The sequence below is a fragment of the Chaetodon auriga genome, chromosome 21 (genome assembly GCF_051107435.1).
Source record: "Chaetodon auriga isolate fChaAug3 chromosome 21, fChaAug3.hap1, whole genome shotgun sequence".
In the NCBI taxonomy this organism is placed as follows: Eukaryota; Metazoa; Chordata; class Actinopteri; order Chaetodontiformes; family Chaetodontidae; genus Chaetodon; species Chaetodon auriga.
In genome coordinates, this window is record NC_135094.1 from 2,317,501 (window position 1) to 2,338,189 (window position 20,689).

The window sequence follows — 20,689 nt, forward strand, 5'->3', positions numbered from 1 at the left end:
AGACACATGTCGACTGAAAAAAGAGCTCTGGAGGTGTCTAAAGATCTGTGTGTGTGTGTGTGTGTGTGTGTGTGTGTGTGTGTGTGTGTGTGTGCGCCGCTCAGGTAACCTCAGCAGGAACTGTACAGAGAAAGGCTGGTCTGTCGTCTACCCCGTCATCAACGTCGCCTGCTGGTCAGACAACACGGACGAACCCAGCGAGGTGAGTTCCTGCCTGTCTGACTTGTGTGTCTAACTTCCTGTTCGATGTCTGATTGTGCAGCTTTGGCTGATACATGCGCAGAGAGTTGTGTGAAACGGGGTTGGTCTGATGTTCCAAGGGTTAGTTTTAGGGTTTTGATCTGAACACAGTTTGAGAGTTAACATTAGAGGACATTAGTGGACTATGGGGGAATCTGCAAACGTCTATCTGTAACAGGTAAACATGAGCAGGAAGTTTAAGAAATTTGGGGTTCAGGAAGTTTGCGAAAGTTGGGGAATAATCTTCAGATCTGACTTTTATTTTGAAGAAAACTTCCTTCCTGCTTTGTGTCTTTGCAGTTTGCTTGTTTTGATCCGGACTGTGGGGAAATTGATATGCGTCCATCCCAGTTAGCACCCCAGAATAATCAATCACTCTTTATTTCAGTGGTTACCAACCTGTGGATCAATACACATGATCACGACATGATTGACACAAATAAAAAACAAATATGTCACAAACTCACAAATGAGTTTTTGTCCTGAATTGTTCTCTGATCTTTCATCTGTGAAATGTGGGACAGTTTTACCTCCATGTTGGTCCTTTTTGCAGGAAACGATCAGGAAACTAGAAAAACTGCAAATGTTTGCAAATGTTTGATCAACTAGATGAGATTTCAGCTGTTTCCAGTAAAAGTCTACCTGCTTCTTGATTTTAGGTCATTTACTCACTTCGTTTTCTGAAGAACGGCAGTTTGAAAGGTTGAAGCAAAAATTTGCAAATGTTGTGGTTTTGATACCACAATGTTCTCGTTTTCACTCAGAGCACCTGAACGCGTGAACAACAGGAGGAAGCTCTTCAAAGTGCAAATCACAGACTTCATTTTCAGCCTGCGGTTTAGATGAAGATCATATCTCCATTTTGACCCATTTTGAAAGCTTTGTTCAACAACAAGCAAACCAACCACAGACCCAGTTTCCAAACAGCCGAGTTTTGTCTGATCTGATCTTCAGAAGCCAACCAGGGACAGTTTCAGTGTGAATGTTCATTTGGAGGACATGCGTGGTTGTGGTAACACCATGAACTTTGACCCCAGCTGTCAGAATCACTGTGAGTGCTGCTGCTTTGAGTAATTAAGTCTGAACACGCTGAAGTAGAAGGTTTTTTTTTTTTTTATCCCACATGAATAATTTTTTGCAAGTAGATGGCTGCAGATTATTATATCTGGAGAACACAATGGGACCACAGCATGAAGCCTTACCTTAGTCCATGCTCAATAAAAACTGGTAACAATACCACAGAAATTCTCCCCAAGAAGCAAACTATTATATTTGTCTTCATAAATATCTATTATATTCATTAAATCTAAATTTTGGCCATCTCTTATTCATATATAAAGTACCTAGATTGTTTATATTGAGGCCATTTACCATATTTATCGCTTCAAACTGTAATAATAAACTTTGTGAATCTTCCTTGGGGATGAATAAAGTATCTAGCTAGCTAACTAGCTAGCTAGCTAATATCTCCCTTAGCCCTGAATTCCTTGAAGTAATTGAAGGTAGCAATAACCAGCTGAAGTCACGTTTCTGCATATACAGAATTTCATTGGCTGTTCGAAACATCAATCATCTACAAACTCTGTTGCAATTGGCTTGACCTTCACAGAAGAGGAAAAGGAGGGACTTCTTTTCAAGTCAAGCTGTTATTGGTCACTGGTTGCTGGGCTCCAGTGGCAGATTGTGAATAGAAACCTGAGACTGGCAGTCTGGATACGTAACGGAAGTTGTGCCACAGTAAAGACAGAAAAAAAAGCGGAAGAGAGAACATCACCTGCTAATTTGAAAGGAGAAAAGATCTTTGTGTGGATCATTATCCTGTTTTGGACTAAATACTTTCACCCAGTGGATCGTCCTTTGTCGATGTTACCGGACCGTTGTTGTCGGAGTTTTATGGATCTTTGAGAGACATAATGGGTGAGTTGCCTCGATGTTGTGTCAGTTTTAACGTTTCAAACGGTTGTTTGCTGTTTATTGCGCCTCGTTAGCTCCTTAATGTTAGCTTTCGTCGTAGCTTTCTAGCGGTGTACCATATGAGTAAGTTATGAACGTGAATGTAGCGTCTGTGTCAACACACAGGAAGAATAATAAATATTAACAACATCTCCCGCCAGAGGGCCGTCTGGGAGGTAAGAGGTTGTTGAGGAAGCAGTTATTTTAAAACAAACCATGATATTATTCACAGTTTAAGGACGTAATTTTGTTGAAAACCAACGTTACCTGAAATGTGGCTGGGCAAGCTTTATTTTGAAAGTGTAACCGGAGGTTACATATTTGTCATTTACAACTTGACTGCAATGAGAACATGTTTTGAGGCAGGCAATGCCAAACGCGACGCAGACACGCGGACCGCGGTGGGCAGACGGATGTGATACACGTCTGATACCTGGTTGTTTAGTGTGCGTCAAACTTTGTGTTGACAGGTTGTTTTTGACCCTTTCCTGTTTGAACAAACTCCTCTCACTCCATTAAGAAACGTCTTTCCCAGTTAGCTGTGGAAAAGTCAATATACTGTACATTGTTTGTAACTTCCGTCCAGGACATCACGTGATGTTTCCTGATCCCATGCTCCCATCAGCAGCGCCTCCCAAAACTGCTCTTGCAATTATTCTTTTTAATATGTGAGCCTGTCTCTCAGCATAATTAGCCTTATTGTTAAAAACCCTCATATCAAATCACAGGAAGGCATCCTTACAGCTTCATTGGCTGTGAGACAGAAACAGCCCACAGAGCAGAGGGTGTTGTGGTCCACTCTTATGAAGCTCATAAGGCCGTTTTCTCATAAGTGATCTCCATATCTGGAGAAATCGGCCATTTGTTTTCTCAAGATAACGAGATAAACGAGCTTTGTTGTCTGGAGATAACGAAATAATTAACTCATGATATCAACAGCATTAAGGCGGTAATTGCAAGCATGGGTATGCATGAGAAGTGGAGTATAATCATTTGTACAGTATTAAATGAGAAGGACGGCAGGTGAAGAGAGTTCACGTCTGCTGAAAGATGTTTGCTTTCTGTAAAAAGAGCTGAAGCTTCATGTTAACTTCAGGACTGTGGAGTTTGTCCCTTTTAGGAAGGAATCATTTAATGGCCAGTACAAAAGGAGGCATGATTGCCGTAGTGTCGTAGAGTCGTCCCTCCAAACCAAACAAGCAAAATGCTCAATGTGACTTAAAACAGTGAGGAAAATACTCACAAAACACACAAATACATGTAGATTCACTCTGAAATGAAGGTTCAGACTCACCAGATGATTGATTTGCAAACAGGAATCCATCATGTTTTGGGTGAGAGCTCGCTTTATCAGCTCGATGATCAGATTAACGTTCATGTCACCAGTTCCTGCTGCTCGGCTTCCAGTCAGCCGACGCCGTGGTGAGGCGAGCGAGCTGATTTGATATCAGCTTCGCGTGTCAGGATCTCTGCACATGTTTATCTGTTCAAAGAAGACGCTCTGACAGAGATGGACGAGCAGGAAGGTCGGGGTGAAGAGGGCAGATCACATGTGAGCACAGAGGACGGACAGTTTTTGGCTGACAGACCTTTGACCTCCGATCACTCGACTGAAGCTCCTCTTTCTGTCTGAAGACCACCGTGAAATCAGCCTTTGCCGTCATCGTGTCCTCATTGTGTTTGTGTTTCTGCACTTAGATTTAGAGCGTCAGTCCACAGAAAAGACAAAGACAAATGATGTTTTTCTCTCTAACGTCTAGTCGTGTCTAACCACGCACATATTTTGTATGATATGTTTTTATTCGTTTAAGTTTCAGGACATATCCTCTGGAGGCGTGAGGACGGTAGCTCGTGGCGTTCAATGCTTCGTAACTGAGATTTTGTGCAGAGGCTGCTGTTAACATTAGCATTTAGCTAAAAGGCCACACAGACCCACTAGCGTGCCTGTATACACACTGGGCTCCGCTGGGATGTGTTCTGGTCCGTCCTCCACCGAGCAGGTCCTCTGTGCCGTTCTTGTGTCTTACATCCAAAACCTTTAAAGAAAGAGTTCAGCGGGGCCGTGACGTGGACTCAAGGTTCCTGAGTCCTTTCAGAGGTTCCTGTGGTGCAAAGAGGACATCAGCTGATGCATCAGCTGCACTTCTCCTCACTGTTCTTTACTTTTTCTGTTCTCACATTCAACACAAACAGAGAATCTGCCGAACAGAAAACATCTGATGGAGCAGGTTTGAGGATTCAGAGCTGAGAGGAGAGCAGCTGAGTCCGTTATGGCGAGACGCCGGCTTAAACCCTCAGCTCCTCCAGCTGAGCTGTGGGGTTCAGCTCCTGGTCTTGGGTTCAGTTTCTGGTCTTGGGTTCAGTTCCTGGTCTTTGCTCTAATCCGCCCTCGTCTGCTCGCATATCTGCCTCTTCACAAGATGAAGGCAAACTGGAGGAATTTTCTCCCTCTGCGGCCGACTCCTCAGAGGATTATGAGGCCGAATGACACAGCTGAACATTTAACCCTGTGAATGATGCAGGTGGTTCCCAGAGCGCTGAACCGTGTGTGTATATGGACGTTTTAACCGTCCCGCCGCCCCGAGGTGTCCTGTGTGATGCCACGGAGCTTATTTTCTTACCTCCCTACTTATTGCTTGTAGTCATGGCTGCATTCCAGGAGCCTTTGCTTTCCACTGACCCTTAAACAGCCCAGTAACATCCAGGTTTAAGAGAGTATCAGGACCCATTATTGTGTCCGAACGGTACCGTGATTCATCCCACACACTCGTCTTTTTTCTGCTGGTTTTTATCAAACAGGAGGAAGTAGAGCTTTTGTTTTCACTGGCAGATTGATCCACGTTTGGTGCTGCAGTGACTGTTTGTGGCAGCAGGACTGTGTGTGTGTGTGTGTGTGTGTGTGTGTGTGTGTGTGTGTGTGTGTGTGTGTGTGTTCATGGTAATGAAGTAAAATGACGTCTTGAATCCTCTGCAGACAAATGAAGGCTGTGCTAACACACCTGAGCTTCCATCAGCTCCACGTCACTGTTCTTCAAGCATCTGAAACGTCTCGCTGTATATTTTCCTTTGGGGAGCCATCTTTCTTTTTCACGTCTCTTGTCACGTCCTTGTATTTCTCTGTTTACATCGTCTTTTTTCTCACCACTGGACTGTGTTTCTGTCCTCTGTGTGTATAAACACTGAAGATTGTGCTCCACCGAGTGCTTGCTGCTCCTCACACAGGACGTGTGGATGCTTTAATCTTGTTTTTATAATCAACTACACGTCCAACGGTTCAGATAACGGTTTCACGTCTCGGTTTAGTCTAATTAAAACTGAAATGACGCTGAGATGAAGCACAGCCTCCTGACCTGCATCACCGATGTGAAACTGCTGATACTGCGTCGATCAGAGAGTAGATAAGGAGGCCGTTTGTGCGACATTTCCTTGTGTAGAAAGATGTGCCAGCGCTGCATTAGACTGCTGTGCAGAGAAAACACACGAGCCGTCTCACATAAACCGTAATGACAAGAGCTGAGTGTGAGTTCAACGGCTGAATGGGGCTGAACACTGAATGCAGCGTTCAACAGAGATACGCGTCGTTGTTTCCAAATGTATGTATTTCCACTGCCACACTTCTTCTTCTTCTTCTTCTTCTTCTTCTTTTCTTTTTGTCCCATCAGCGGGTTCTCCAGCGGCACCACAGCAGCTGTCATTACACACAGCTGTGGCTATTTATATGTTATGGATCGAGCTTTGTTTGACAGTTTATGCCGTTTCCCATGACAAAGATGGCCCACATAGCGGATGTTGACGAGTGCGGCTGTGTTAAAAAAACTGCGGCTAATTTCAGAATCTGGCCAAACTTCTGCCCCATCGGTTTTCGTTTGACGTGCGGGTTGAGGTCATGACGGCAGATGAATTACACAAACAGGATGGTTTTTGGATTTCTGGCATGTTAGAAGTTTGGTGAGTGGATTTCTCTCATGGCTGCTGTCAAAAGAGGACGGTTAAGACGCAGTGTGAGTTAACAAAGTGGAGAAGACGAGTGAAAACACAGTGTCTGTCCAGAAGAAGGACGGCGGACGTGTTTGTGTGGGAGCAACCAGATCAGACACAGTTTTAGGCTTAAATCTTTAATAATAGATGAAGAAGCTGCAAAAGACATCAGTTTGCTTTCAGACGAGGAGACAGTTTCACCTCGTGAGCATGAAGTCAGATTTTGGTCGAGCGGCGTTTCGTTTCCAGCAGGTGTTGAACAGACAGATGCAGGATGAGCGACCTCGGCGGTTTGTTTGGTCGACTGACGGTTTGATTGTTTTCGTTGAGCTGCAGAGTGTAAAATGAAGCAGCCAAACGATGGAAGTAAGAAGAAAAACAGAGAGCTGAAACACAACTATGAGTAAAGTAATAAGTCAGAATCAGTCGTGTACTGTGCACACATCTCAGCACACACACACACACACACACACACACACACACACACACACACACACACACACACACAGCTGGCCTGTGATCGTCTCCAGAGCCCTCAGGTGTGGGATTCCCGCTCTTTGACTCTCGGTGAAGCCTCTGTTTGTTTCCTGTTGGAGAGACAGCTGGGAACACACGTCACCGCCGGCTCTCACAGACACTCACGGTTCAATACAGCCGACGCAGCCGATCGTCATCTCCAATCGACTGACTTGAAGGACATTTTCACACCCGTAGCTCGTTTGCTCTGGTCTGAATCAGTTGGTGAACTCGTGTCTGGAGCTTCAGCGAGAGCGTCAACACATGAAGAAGGTCCTGAAGGACATCCTGAAGGACGTCCACTGGCTGGATACAGGCACTGCACTGCTGCAGTCCAGGTCCGACCTTCATTCATTCTCCTCCTCGTCCAGGCTACAGGAGCTGAGTCATCATTCAGTGTACACCCAGTAGTTGGATCGGATCGAGGTCAGATCACATTCCCACCACAACCGAGATCTTTTGGGACTAGACCAGACCACCTTCTCTCAGGGGTGTCAGTCTGCACCAGCTTTCACGCATCCCAATCTAACTTCACTAACCGGGTTTCTTCTGACAGGTTAGTGTGAAAGGTGTGAAAGCACCTGAAGACGTCGCTCAGGGAACAAATTCAATTATTTTGTGGTGCCACGAGGGAATATCTGAACTTTCACAGCTGAGAATGTAAATTATGCACTCAGTGCTGAACACACCTGCAAGCTTCAGGCCTGTGGGAGGCAGGAGGGTCCCTGAACGCATCATTTGTCTTTCCTTCTTTACACATCTGTTCACATAAGTGAAGCAATCACTCGTCTGTTTTTATCTTTTTTGATTGTGTTGTGTTTTAACCTAAATTTATCACTAACTTTGGCTCTAAATTAGGAAATAGGAACAGGAAACTGTGCTCATGTCCAGTTGTTGCAGTGACGCTCCACAAAAAGAAACGTGCTGATGGTCTTCATCTTCATCATAAAACACTACACAGCACACAGGAGCTGAAGATAAAGTCAGTCCACCAGACTGAGACTTCCATCACGACCGGGAAGCCGTTCAACCTAAAGTTCAGCGTGGCTTTAATTCTCCGGTGTCAGCGAGGAAGACAGAAAGGGCGAGTGAGCGAGCGAGCGAGCCGGAGTTTACAGATGGAGTTTGTTTAGACGTAGAAGGCAGTGAGGCTGCAGCAGACCAGAGCCAGCAGGTCATCAGCTCCCAGCCAGCAGGCCTGAGAATCAAGCCCAGGAATGAGGCGCTGATGCCAGGCTGCCACCGACTGTGTGTCCTCAAATATCCCTCTGCTTCTGTGGAGGGTGGAGGGAGTACTGAGACCCTTCACTGAAGTAAACGTACTCATGATACAGGAAGGAAAAGACTTCCAACAGAAGTAAGGACAGAGGGAAGGAGAACAAAGGATGAAAAGACGGACAGAGAAGACAAAGTGTCCAGAAATCTTTAAATGAAGTTTGTAAAGCGTCTCAATGTGATGCTGAAGTTCAGCAGCTGCAAACAGGAAGTGGACACGCAGCACTTTACACTGCAGTGATTTGTGTGTGTGTGTGTGTGTGTGTGTGTGTGTGTGTGTGTGTGTGTGTGTGTGTGTGGCTCTTCATGAGGACCGGTCAGGATATCAGTGCAAAGAGAGACGTTTCGTCTGGTTTCAGGGTTAAAGGTCGAGTTTCAGAGTGAGAGCTGGATGAGGACCCCAACGTTTAACATCCTTGTATGAATATGTTACTTTGTATGTGTGTTTAAGTGAAGAGGCTCACAGGTCACGTGTTCACGTGCTCGTGCTCATGCATGTCTGAATGTACATACAGAGCGTGCGTGTGTGTCCACTTAATGGCCAGATGGTGTGTCAGACATGGGGAATGTTGTTTATAGATGATGAGAGCGATGAATGCCAGGCACCGACACACGCGCACACACACGCGCACACACACACACACACAGAGCGAGCAGTAACACACATCCCTAAAGTCCAGATCCGTGTGTGTGTGTCGGCCTGAGGAGCTTGTGGAGAGTTTGTGCTGTTTTGAGACAGACCAGGCTCTCATCCTGATCCCGCTCTTATTGTGAAAGAGCCTCTCCTCTCTGTGAAGAGACACAGGAGCTCCAGGAGGCTCCAGGAGGCTCCAGGAGGCTCCAGGAGCTCCTGCTGCTCCTGCTGCTCGTCTCGTGCATCCGTCAGTGTGGTCGCTGTTGGGCGGTGTGGGAAAATGAGCCTGGAAGTTACTGAGCCGCTTTTTTGGCAGCGATCAGATTTTATTTTAGAGAGGAAATAAACCAGAACTCATCCAGGAAGATCACAATCAATCAAACAAATCTTTGGGAAAGCGTTTTTTCACACCCCTCCGTAGAGCTGTTAGTGCTTCATCAAAGGTATACGGAAGCTTCAGGTGCATTGAGAATCCTTGTCTCTGATTGGCCGCCGGGTGTCCGCTCTCTAAATGACCACACAAGGCTCCTCCAGATCCTTTCAGTTATCAGGCTGCAGCTCTGTTTGCTTGTTGGAGGAGTAAACAGTAATTATTCGCACAGTCATTTCCTTATTTAAAGTGTAGAAGAAGAAACAGAGCAGCGCCCCCTAGTGGCTCTAACTCCTGTTCGTCCTCCTTCACTGCACACTAACAGTGTCCTCTGTGTGTGTGTGTGTGTGTGTGTGTGTGTGTGTGTGTGTGTGTGTGTGTGTGTGTGTGTGCAGCTGGTCTTCTACAGGGTGGTGAAGATACTGTCTGCTCTGGGCCACAGCCTGTCCCTCATCACTCTGCTCACCAGCACCGTCATCATCTGTTTGTTCAGGTCAGCACACACACACACACACACACACACACACACACACACACACACACACACACACACACGCTTATCTGTCCACCAGTCACACACACCAGTGAAACCAGTGAGACAAGGTGTTCAGACTGAGACAAAACTGACGTCTTTTATAGGTTTTTTTTAGATTGTGAGCTTTATATCAGGTAAATATGAGTGAAGTTCAGACTCGAAATGCATTTTTTGCAGCATAAACCAGAAATAATGTTTCCATGAAAATTCACCTTTTAACATTTTTCCTGTAAGTCTGGCAAAGATTCTTTGGTGTGTTGATATATGTGTTCAGGGCACACGGGATCTTCCAAAGTCTGCAGAGTCAGATGTTCACTGCAGACATGTAGCACAAGAAACGAGCATCAGGAGTCATTTCAGGATCCCAGTTTGAACCATGTCGGACAGATAACACTTCAAAACCAACTGCACTCGTTCACTTAGCTTATTATAAAACATCTTGCAGCAGCGTCATGTGAGGCTCACACGTGTCGCTCCTCCAGGTGAAGTTAAGTTGTAAAAGCAGACTTCACAGTTTCTCTTCTATGCAAAGAAATACAGAAAATGAAGATTATTTCAATAGACGTTATGGTCGACAGCGTAGAGTCGAGCATGTGCGCACGGCTCCGGCATTCGGTGCGCAGAGGCCTTCATCCCGAGCAATCCTTCCTGAGTTAGAAGACGACGTGACAAATGTTTCCGTCCTCACGGAGCTCTCAGGGTGAGAGCAGCTCGCTGTAGAAGTGTGTGAGGCTGATGGACGCTGCAGCTCAGCCTGGATCAGCTCCAGCTGTTCACTCGGCTGCTATCAGCGTGTTTAGATACCACATCCTTCACTGGATTCACACCCGACACGCTCTGTAAACACACTTCTTAGCATTCTTCTGTGTGTGTGTGTGTGTGCGTGTGTGCGTGTGTGTGTGCGTGCGTGCAGGAGGCTCCACTGTACGAGGAACTACATCCATCTGAACTTGTTTGTGTCGTTCATGCTGCGAGCCGCGGCCGTGCTGACCAAAGACACGGTGCTCTTCTCTGAAGAGGAGTCCACAGACTGCAGCGTTCAGCCCTCGCTGGTGAGACGTGCTCGTTGACTTTACTAGACTTCAGAGGACGTCTCCTGTCAGCACGTCCATTGCTGTTGATTTCCACCTCTAAGATGTCTAACACAGATAGTTTGAACCCTTTAACTCCCACCCTGTAGAGACACTTTCACTGATATTGCACAGATTGTACATATCTTTTTTATGTATGTGTACATACTAATACTCATATGTATACATGCATACATGTATATATGCATACAGATACAATGCATATATGCATAAATTTCATATACTTTGTTCAATTGTATTGTTTTAGTTTGGTTTGAATATCTGTTTCTGTGTGTGCAGCACTGAGGAGGCTGCAGCTGCATTTCATTGTTCAGTCCTGTGTTGTGTGACGACAATAAAACTGAACCTGAAGCTGTATTTCCAGGCTTCACTTATATTGCACCTGGTTTATTATTACACCGGCGTGTTGTTTCTCTCATTGATCCCGGTCATATTCATGCTAGTTGTTTCACGGCACACGTGGTGCTTGTAAATTGATTAGTTTTATGTCTAAACGATGTAATGACCCCTGAGCTCAGAGGCTGTACCAGCTGCTGACACTTTGGTAGCCACTCAGCAGATAACGGAGGCAAACCTTACCTGAACTGCAGTGTCACACCTGACCTTCCTCTCTGTGTCATCCAGTCCATATTATATAAGACCCGCCCTCCTGAAGCTCGGCAGCCAATCAAAAATGACAGCCTGTGACTGACGAGCCTCCTCAATAGTGCTGTATAGTAGTAACGTCCTGCTGTCAAAACAGTTGATGGGAACAGGCTGATTATAGATCGATTACAGGTGTAACAAACACAAACTGCTCAGTTTGATACGTACTGTAGTTTTTAGGTCACCTTGTGGTTTGTTTTCTTGTACTGTGGGAAAAACAAAGATCATATACGTCACAAAAATTACAACATTTTGAGCCACGAGCCTCCACTTAATGAATCTCCAGTTTCATTGTTTTACAGCGGCGGCTTACTGGATAATCCGTGTTTATTATCAGTTAGCTTGGTTTACATAGCTCGACATCTATGGCGTTTATGGTGCAGGCTCGCAGGGATGCAGGTGCATTAAGCTGCTGTGGCATCTGAGCTTCGAGATCCGGTTGGGCAGATTAACCGGACGTGTGTTTTCAGACGTCTGAATGGAATAAAACTGTGTGAGTCGTCTTCTTGAGGCATCGGTGCTGCTGTCGTTGCAGGTGGGCTGTAAGGCCAGCCTGGTGTTCTTCAACTACTTCATCATGGCCAACTTCTTCTGGCTGCTGGTGGAGGGTCTGTACCTGCACACGCTGCTGCTCGTCATCCACACCCACTCCACCCGCCTCTCCGTCTACATGCTCATCGGCTGGGGTAGGAGCTTTGTTTCTCACAGCCTTTCGCAGTTTGTTTGTAGTAACTGTAAATTTCTGACTTTGGCGCCCCCCGGTGGTGACATTAAAAAGGGAACTGTGGCAGGCAGCGTTGCACGCTACCACCGAACACGCTGCACGCCAACTATTTTGTTGTTTGCTGACCAGAAGAGGAGGAAGAGGTAGAGATTTAGCCGTTTTATTACTGTTTTCACATTTCAGTGCTAACAACGTGAAAACGCTAAATGTGTCGCCTTCCAGCTCATGTGAACAGAGTTTAATCGTGACTTGCAGCCTTCTGTTACTTTGTGCTAAGCTACGCTAACCAGCTGCTGGTTGCATGTTGGTCACATGAACATGATATCAGTTTTCTCATCAAACTCTCAACATGTCTCACAAGACCAAGTCTACTGCAAAATGTCTTGTAGAAACACTCTCACATGCAGACAGACAGACAGACAGACAGACAGACAGACAGACAGACAGACAGACGAGGCTTCATGCTGTTGAAGTGGACCAGTCTATTTCATGAAAGGTCGGCGTGTAAACACTCTCCTGGCTCAGTTCCACTCTGTCTCAGCTGCTGCCATCTAACACCTCCGTCCAACATCCATCAGCACTTTACCAACACTTCCTCCCTAATGCATCAGCGTTTAGCTCCAGCTGTTTCATGTACGCCCGTGTGCAGACGTCATGTTTCCTGCTGGCACTTTGTGAGGATGTTCTGTGTCTGGCAGACTGAGAATCTAAACAGACTTTCTCTCCTCTCTCTCATCTCTCTCCGTCTCTCAGGAATCCCTTTTGTTTTCATGGTTGCGTGGATCATATGTAGGATAAACCTGGAGGACACAAGGCGAGTCTGCATGTCCTGCTCTGCCAGCTGCAAAGTGTTTGTGAGGCATTTGGACGAACACGGAGACTGTCGGCCTCTAGTGGCCGTTATCAGGACTGCAGCTAGGATTACAAAGAAAGTAATAGAGTCTGAGTAAAATGATCCTGAAGTTAAGTAATGAAGAATATTTTAAAGTATGTCTGGAGGGATCTTTCATTTTTTGTGAGGATGAAAGCATTTGTTTGATGTCCCTCAGTGATTTCCTGCCTTCCAGTTTGAGAATCACTGCTTTAGCCAATGAGAAGGGTTCTCAAAAGATAGCATTTTGGAGATACAAGGTTTTTATTTGGTGGTTGAAGGCCTTATAGCAGCTGGTTAGTTTGCATGTGAATGAGTCTGGTTTAAAAATGCTAAAACAAAGTCTGATTTCTTATTTTCAGGTGTTGGGAGTTAAACGAGAACCCCGTCCCCAACAGACTGATCAACTGGCCCATCATGGCATCCGTCATTGTGAGTTTTTCATCTTAGCACTGTCATAACATGGTTCTTTTTTTTTTTTTTACTGGTGCTAAATTGTTATAGAAAATACATTCGACTGTCTCCCCGCTTTGTGTTTCTCTACCAGATCAACTTCATTCTGTTCATCAGCATCATCCGCATCCTGGTGCAGAAGCTGCGCTGCACTGACGTCGGAGGAAACGAGCAGTCACAGTACAGGTACGCTTCCAGAAGTTTACCTCTGACCTTTCACTGATTTTTACATTTCAGATGGTTTTCAGGTGACATCATGAAAGAGGACAAGGGGGATTTTTTTTGCTTCTTTAAGCTTATTTCCTGCATGTTTTGGAAGAAGGAAAGAACAAAATCCTGCACCTAAAATACGTCTGTCAATAACACACAGATTTGAAAACACTGTTGGTTTGTCATGTTTTGTTGTCTGCACACCTGTGTGTGTGTGTGTGTGTGTGTGTGTGTGTGTGTGTGTGTGTGTGTGTGTGTGTGTGTGTGTGTGTTCTCTAGACGTCTGGCTAAGTCCACCCTCCTGCTCATCCCTCTGTTCGGGATAAACTACGTGGTGTTCGTCTACCTGATGGAGCCGTCAGACAAAAACATGCGTCAGATCAAGATCTTCTTTGAGCTCGGCCTCGGATCCTTCCAGGTAACATGTGACACTCACAGGTGTCCCTTCACACCTGTGAGGGAGCATTTTTGTGTGATTCAGGGTTGCGGCTGCTGTCCATATCACAGACCCCTCAGTACTTGATATATTTATTGATATACATCCATGTGTATTTTTAGATAAACAAAATATCTTCAGCTCTTTAAAATCTTAAGAAGCCTTCTTGTTTGTACAGTATGTCTGTGTTTTTAATATGATGCTAAATCAGTTGTGTGTGTGTGTGTGTGTGTGTGTGTGTGTGTGTGTGTGTGTGTTTCAGGGTCTAATTGTCGCTGTCCTCTATTGTTTCCTGAACAGCGAGGTGCGTCGACACACCGTCCAGCCGTCCAAACAGAATTCTGATCATTAAACTTTGGGCTTCACAGACGCTGAACTCTCCTCTGTTTGTGTGTGAACAGGTCCAGAGCGAGCTGAGGAGGACGTGGAGGAGCTTGTCTCTCAAGCGTTACGTGGGGCGGGACTACAGGCTGCACGCCATGTCAGTCAGCCGGAACGGAACCGAGAACTCGGCTCAGTGTCCCAGGAACTCCAGAGCCCAGTCCATCCTGCAGACCGAGACCACCGTGCTCTGACCGGGACTGACGCCCAGCGCTGATGCTCGAACTTAGAGCGACTCAAGTCCTACTCAAAGACACTTTTACGGACGAATCGTTTGCTGCGACCTGCAGACGACTCTGAGGTGAACATGAGACCTGCTGAAATCATGCAGAGCAGAGAGCTGCATGGGCCAGGTGAACTTTGGTCTCATGTCATCAAACATTCGAAAGAGCAAATGAAGAATCTCAAATGAGCAACACACACACACACACACACACACACACACACACACACACACACACACACACAGCTGGGAGATTTTTCTGGAGACGGATGACTCCAGAACAGGCTTCAAAACAAAGAACATTTCAACAGCTCACAAAGCCTTTATTTATTGGAAGTATGCTGTTTTATTAAGTGATTAAAGGAGGTGGAAAGTCGCTTCTTCTGACCGTCAGGACCTTGTTACTGTGTTTTGAAGCAGACCTGATGCCACGTTCATTTCATGTGAGATTCAGCTGGAATCTAAACTGCTGACTCGGTGTGAAATATTCTTGTCAGTCGCCTTTCGTGGTCATTTGAAGTCAGACGTGGCCCCTGCGGCAGCCTCTACCTGCGGCCCCTCGGTTCAAATGTCTGCCAGGTGTTAAACAGGTGAAATGATCCAGATGAAAACATTTTGTGCTTTCCTCCCCTCGTCAATCATCTCACGACCTCTCAGATCTTATCTTGCAGCCCCTTGTTGGGGTCTCGACCCGCCATGCTGAGAACTGCTGCCCTAATCAAATCAACAGGAGAGTTTGGGAAACATGCAGGTCGCTGTGGCTCATGTACATCATGATTATCCATTTGTTTTTGTTTTTATTTATTTTCCATATTTTTGTGCCAAAGTAACTTTTGCCCAGTGTGCCTCTGTTATTATTCATCTGCTGATGTCTTTGAATTCAGCCATCTTGGATTTAAGATTTAAGTTTTTACTCATCTACAAACAGTCAGCATGAGTGAAAATATTCAACAAAAGAGAATTATTGATGATTTTGAACGAGATTCTCCAAGCTGTCATCAGGGAGGCTCGTCCGTCACGTCAGGATCCTGGAGCGGGAACTGATGAGATGAGAAATCCGGTTGCGGGAAGAATTTCAGCACACGGTTAAATCGACGTAAACCTCAGCGAGGTGCAGTTTTCCGGACACGTGTGTTTATCCACAGGGGCCACAGTAACACGAGCAGGGCTTCACTTCTGCTTCTGAACAGACCAACACCGTTCTTGCCTTGTTTTGTATTTTAAGTCTTGCTTTTTACACACTGTGGTGTTTTAATGTCGGTTTTGTGCGTGAGGTGGAGGGAGATTTCTAAGCTTTTGAACGCAGCTGTAAACCTGTGACTGTATGTTTTCTGTATAAAAGCTTTGATCACAGACGAGTCCTGTTTGTTCATTTTTCTGTTGCATTTTCTCCGTGAATCCAATGATTGTTCGGTTTGTGAGAAAATTCGGAAAATAGTGAGAAATGTCAAGAACAGTGCTTTTGTACTTAAGTACAGTACTTGAATAAATACACTTAGTTACACTCCATCATTGTGTATGAAGTAAAGCAAACTGCATATAATAATGAAAACTGCTAATACAAACAATACTGAGCGTGCTGCGTTATCAGCTGACTCCCATTGGTGAAACTAATCTCAGCAGGAAGTTTAACTGACAATACTGATTTAAACAGGAAAATAAAGGACTCTGCACTCTTATTCATACCCTAAAAAACAGCCAAAAATGAAAAATATGCCAGTTTATTTGGTACACTTTGATCAAACTAATCCAGTCTAATACAAGCATGAAGGTAATATTCAGTTTGAGGTGTTTTATGAAATTTCTGGTAACTTTCTGAAATGTATGGTACTGCGACGTACTGAAACAACGTCCTGGGAAACACAAATACTTGTACATGCATAGTACTTGTACATACACAGTACATGTTTTGAGTTGATCAGGGCATGTGTAAAGCAGCAGGGCTTCTTTTTTGTCTTTACTGGAGTCAATTTTGTATTTTTAACCCCAGCCACGATCCAAAAAGCAGACCGCTGGATCAGACTCTGGATCTGCAGACACTTTCTGTCCTTCAGGAGTGTTTATGTTTCCATCGGCAAAGACTAAACCGTCACCGCTGTGTGTGTTTATCTGCACTGACAGCTCACAGTGACCCACGCTGTCAGGGGTCAGAGGTCAATGAGGAAAAGAGCATGTTGCTTCACGGGCAAATAGACCAAAACAAACTCAAGTGTGAAACTAATTTATCATTGTGAGACTTTATTTTTCCTCAGGGACGGGTCATGTTTACTTTGGATTGTGAAGCCTTTCAGCAGATTGGAGTTATGCAAACGTTCGAGAGGAGGACGTTATCTCGTCGGTAAATGTAAAACTCAGCAGAGCCAAAGACAAGCAAGACTGATACCTGGCAAACCTGACCGGTGAAGAGGTAACCTGGAAGGTGTACATTAAAATGGCAAGTACGTTTTTAAAGGCACAGATGGCAGCTCAGGGAGGAGTGCATTTATCCAGTAAGCTGTAGAAAGTCATTTAAAAGGTCAGCCTTCTCTGGGTCTGCACTGCAAGATTATGTGCAGAAGTTAAAAGATCTCTGCCTCTAAAGCAGCTTTTTCTTTAAGAAATATTTCTATAGAAACGTTTCCTGCTGCAAAATGTTTTAAAAAGTCATGTAGTCTGTGTGATCTGTGTTCAGCAGGATGTTACTGAAAATGAAAACTGCTGACTGATGTTGGTTGTTCTGTTTTTCCATAAATGAAGTCATGTAGGTACAATAATAATTATATTTAGCAAAGTAAGCATACAGATAACATTTAGAGCCAGGGGGTAAAGACAAATTAGAGACAATACATACATCTAATATTTACATTAAACAATGTTACTAAGTACATTTACTCAAGTACTGCACTGAAGTACAAACTTGAGGATTTTTTTTCCCCGATAAACTGAAAGATGATGACACATTAACGCAGCAGTAATATTCATCCAGAAACATTAGATATAATGTTAAAATTCTGATAGGGAATGTTTTACTGAAGAATGAGTACTTTACGTTTTTTTTGTTTTGTTTTTTTACTTAATGTTTTCTCAGAAGTACATGCTTTAACTTAAGTAAGGTAGTATTTTCACAATGTTCTACTTTTACTTATATAAGGATCTGAATACTTCCACCACTGAGTGTTTGTAAAACATCATGTAGAACAGTAAAACGCTGACTGGGATCATTTTTCTGCTAAAATACAACTTATCGATCACGCTTTCATACTTTTCAAGCTAACTTCCTGTAGTCCCGCCTACAAGGTACCTCATTGGACAGCCTCAACCAACTGCCGTTTTGTTGACCAATCAATTCAAAATTTTGTGCTAATTGAAGAAGTTCAACGTTACCCTGACACATCCTCGTACGTCGGTTGTGGTAAGAAACGGATCTTGTAAATCGTTATTTGGTTTATATGAATGTTCCGCCCATATTAATCTATTAATCAATAACTTATATCAACATTATCCTTAATGACCTTAAAACTATTAAACTAAAAAATAGTATAAACACGGCTAATGTTCGAACCGTTAGCTAGCGTCGTATGCTAACACGGCTAAAACAGGTTAGCTTGTTTGCTACAACTAGCTAACTACTAGCTAAAACATTTTATCGCCACTTTCCAATGAAATGTCTGAGGTGGTTTATTTGAGTAGCCGATGTATGTTCTACTGTAGCTTATATACTTCCCATTTAAATGGTTTCCCATGAATTTTAAGTGTTTCATTAATATTTACAGTGCTGTTTCTGTGTGCAGGTGTGTTTTGGTGTGTTGTTTTGATGGTTTGAGACATGAGAGCACTGGTTTTTGGTTGAACCTGTTGTGGCGATGGAAGCCTGCATGTCCGATTTAGCCAAAATCTGAACTGCCTGCAGCTTAAAAATAGGTCCAGTTGGCCCATTTTGTTGTAAAATGGCATTTCAGAGTCTTACTACAGTACTTGACCTTCCACAGTCATGTTGGGGAATCCTGGGATCTTGATATTTAGTTTTCAACATTTAGGGAGAAAACTGTATGACAGTGATTGGTCATTAAAGTTGAAGTCGCTTTATTTAGTGTTGTCTGCATTTAACTGTCTTACTACTTACTGAATAAAACACCAGCTGTGTCACCACAAGGGATCCTCCTAATGACTAACTTCCCAGACGTTTAAACAGAAGTTTGAACTTAGTTTTATTTTTAGGATGCTTTAGTCAGTACGTTTCCTCCATCGAACTATCAGCAGTGTTTGCCTAAATTGGTCAAATATTAGAGCTTGGGGTTTTATTTGACTTTGGAGCATACTGGACATACCAGCCTACATATGATACCTTTCCCCACAGTGAAACTGGGTCAACACAGCCAATGGTAACAAATTCCTAGATTGCGGTCATTTTCTGACGTCATCGCTGTTTTTGATGTCAGATCTGTCTTCATCTATTATCACATGAGTTTGATTTTTTTTTTTCTTCTATGCTGTTTCTTCCTAGTATGAGAATGTCTGGAATTGAACACATCTCACCACCACAGAAAATACACTGGATTACTGGTTTGACATAATTAATCTCTGTGAAACTGGTTAAAGAGACAAGGTCACAAAATAATTGACCAAAACACAGACAGACATGAACTCTTAAGGCAAGGATACACCTGCCGATCACCTCGCCTTCCCTCTGTGCTGTCATTTCATTTTAATTTCTTTCTCTCTGCAGTTTTGGTCTTGAACACGGCCCGACTCACACCTGTGTGTCAGTGTGTGTCGACCTGCTCTGCACATGTTTATTGTGTATCATTGTGTGTGCATGAGAGTGTACTTACAGAATGACTGAGAAATGTGAGGTAATAATTAATTTCTTTGTCTCTCTCATCGCTCTCAGGTCGTTGAGCCCACACCAAGACGCACCGTTGGTCTACTGCTCGTCATGTCAAAGGTCACACTGGATCCAGCTCAGACAGTGAGTCAGATTTATTATGTTTCTTTATGGGAATGTTTACATCTGCCTGTTTTTCTGTGTGTATTTGAATTTATCAAGGCTTTATGTCTGCTGTCACTGATATAAATGGATTTGACAGAATAATAGAAACACCTGTCAGTAGAATGGAGCACAGTTGAATCAGCACCTCTCTAAAACAACACAATCAACAGAAACTGAACATTAATGGATGTAATGCAGGACTACAGCAGTTTTAGCCAGATGTACCTAATAAACCGGCAACTGAGCGTGTAAACATAAGTTTACAGTGTTGTATTACACAGTTGTTTCACACCTGTGGTTGCCACTAGATGGCACTCAAGTCCAACTGAAAACTCAAGTTTAAACATGTCTGCGCTTTATTTTTATGGCAGCCCAAATTTAAGAGCACAATGAAAATATTCAAGTTCAGTTGCAGTTTTCAAAGAGCATGCACAGTTTTTCATAAAACTAAAATGTTAATTCCTTCAAAATGTTAATTCCTCCAAAAAATCAATAACTTAACAAAAAATTTTTGTAAATTTTTATTCAAGTTGTTCTCAGCTGTCAGACAGCAGCGATGGAATAAGCTTTGAGAGCAAACCAAGAACCTTTAGAGGTTAGACTGTGGGCCGCAGGGGGAGACGTCAGGGAAGCTGTTTTACTGAGAGATAATTCAACGCTTGGTGAATATTTCCTGCTTCTTTATGCTCACGGTCGGCACAGTTCCTCCTTCAGAAGAACTTGTTTGCTTTAAAAACCATTCCACAGACTGACGTAAAATCCATCATACTCAAATATCTGTTTTAATACTGTCATTCAGCTTTTTTCTGTTTTTACTTCATTACTTTATATCCACTCCTAGTGATTCACTTGACACCAACAGTGATTAGTGACTTAAAAAAAAACCACTTCCTCAGAGCAAGATGAACTTTATCACAGTAAGAATACATTTTCATTTTGTCCTCTTTTGAGCCTTCATAAAACATCTCTGTTGTTATTTACAAGGTCTTTTTTTAGTCAAGACAGCTGTTAATTTCAAGGGAACGGTTTGATACAAGAAGACCACGATCAGCAAAATATCTCATTATGAACGAAACATCGATTTAGGAAACAAACAAAAGATACTTTATGGTTTGGGATATAAAATATATTTATTGCTTCATGTCACTCTTTCTGCAGATATATATGTTTGAGCTCAGCAGCAGG

At 43.8% G+C, this 20,689-nt stretch overlaps 1 protein-coding gene across 1 annotated transcript in view; it reads left to right on the plus strand.

The window, feature by feature from the left end:
* The window catches only part of LOC143339939 (vasoactive intestinal polypeptide receptor 2-like), a 25,593-nt gene extending 9,796 nt beyond the window's left edge, over nt 1-15,797 (plus strand). Inside the window, exons 4-13 of the mRNA XM_076761502.1 lie at nt 105-202; nt 9,362-9,459; nt 10,415-10,553; nt 11,773-11,923; nt 12,715-12,775; nt 13,195-13,264; nt 13,380-13,471; nt 13,775-13,913; nt 14,194-14,235; nt 14,333-15,797. Of these exons, the coding sequence (XP_076617617.1) occupies nt 105-202; nt 9,362-9,459; nt 10,415-10,553; nt 11,773-11,923; nt 12,715-12,775; nt 13,195-13,264; nt 13,380-13,471; nt 13,775-13,913; nt 14,194-14,235; nt 14,333-14,506 (1,064 nt within the window). The 3' untranslated portion in view covers nt 14,507-15,797. The remainder of the gene's footprint in view (nt 1-104; nt 203-9,361; nt 9,460-10,414; nt 10,554-11,772; nt 11,924-12,714; nt 12,776-13,194; nt 13,265-13,379; nt 13,472-13,774; nt 13,914-14,193; nt 14,236-14,332) is intronic.
* Nucleotides 15,798-20,689: the final 4,892 nt, after the last annotated feature.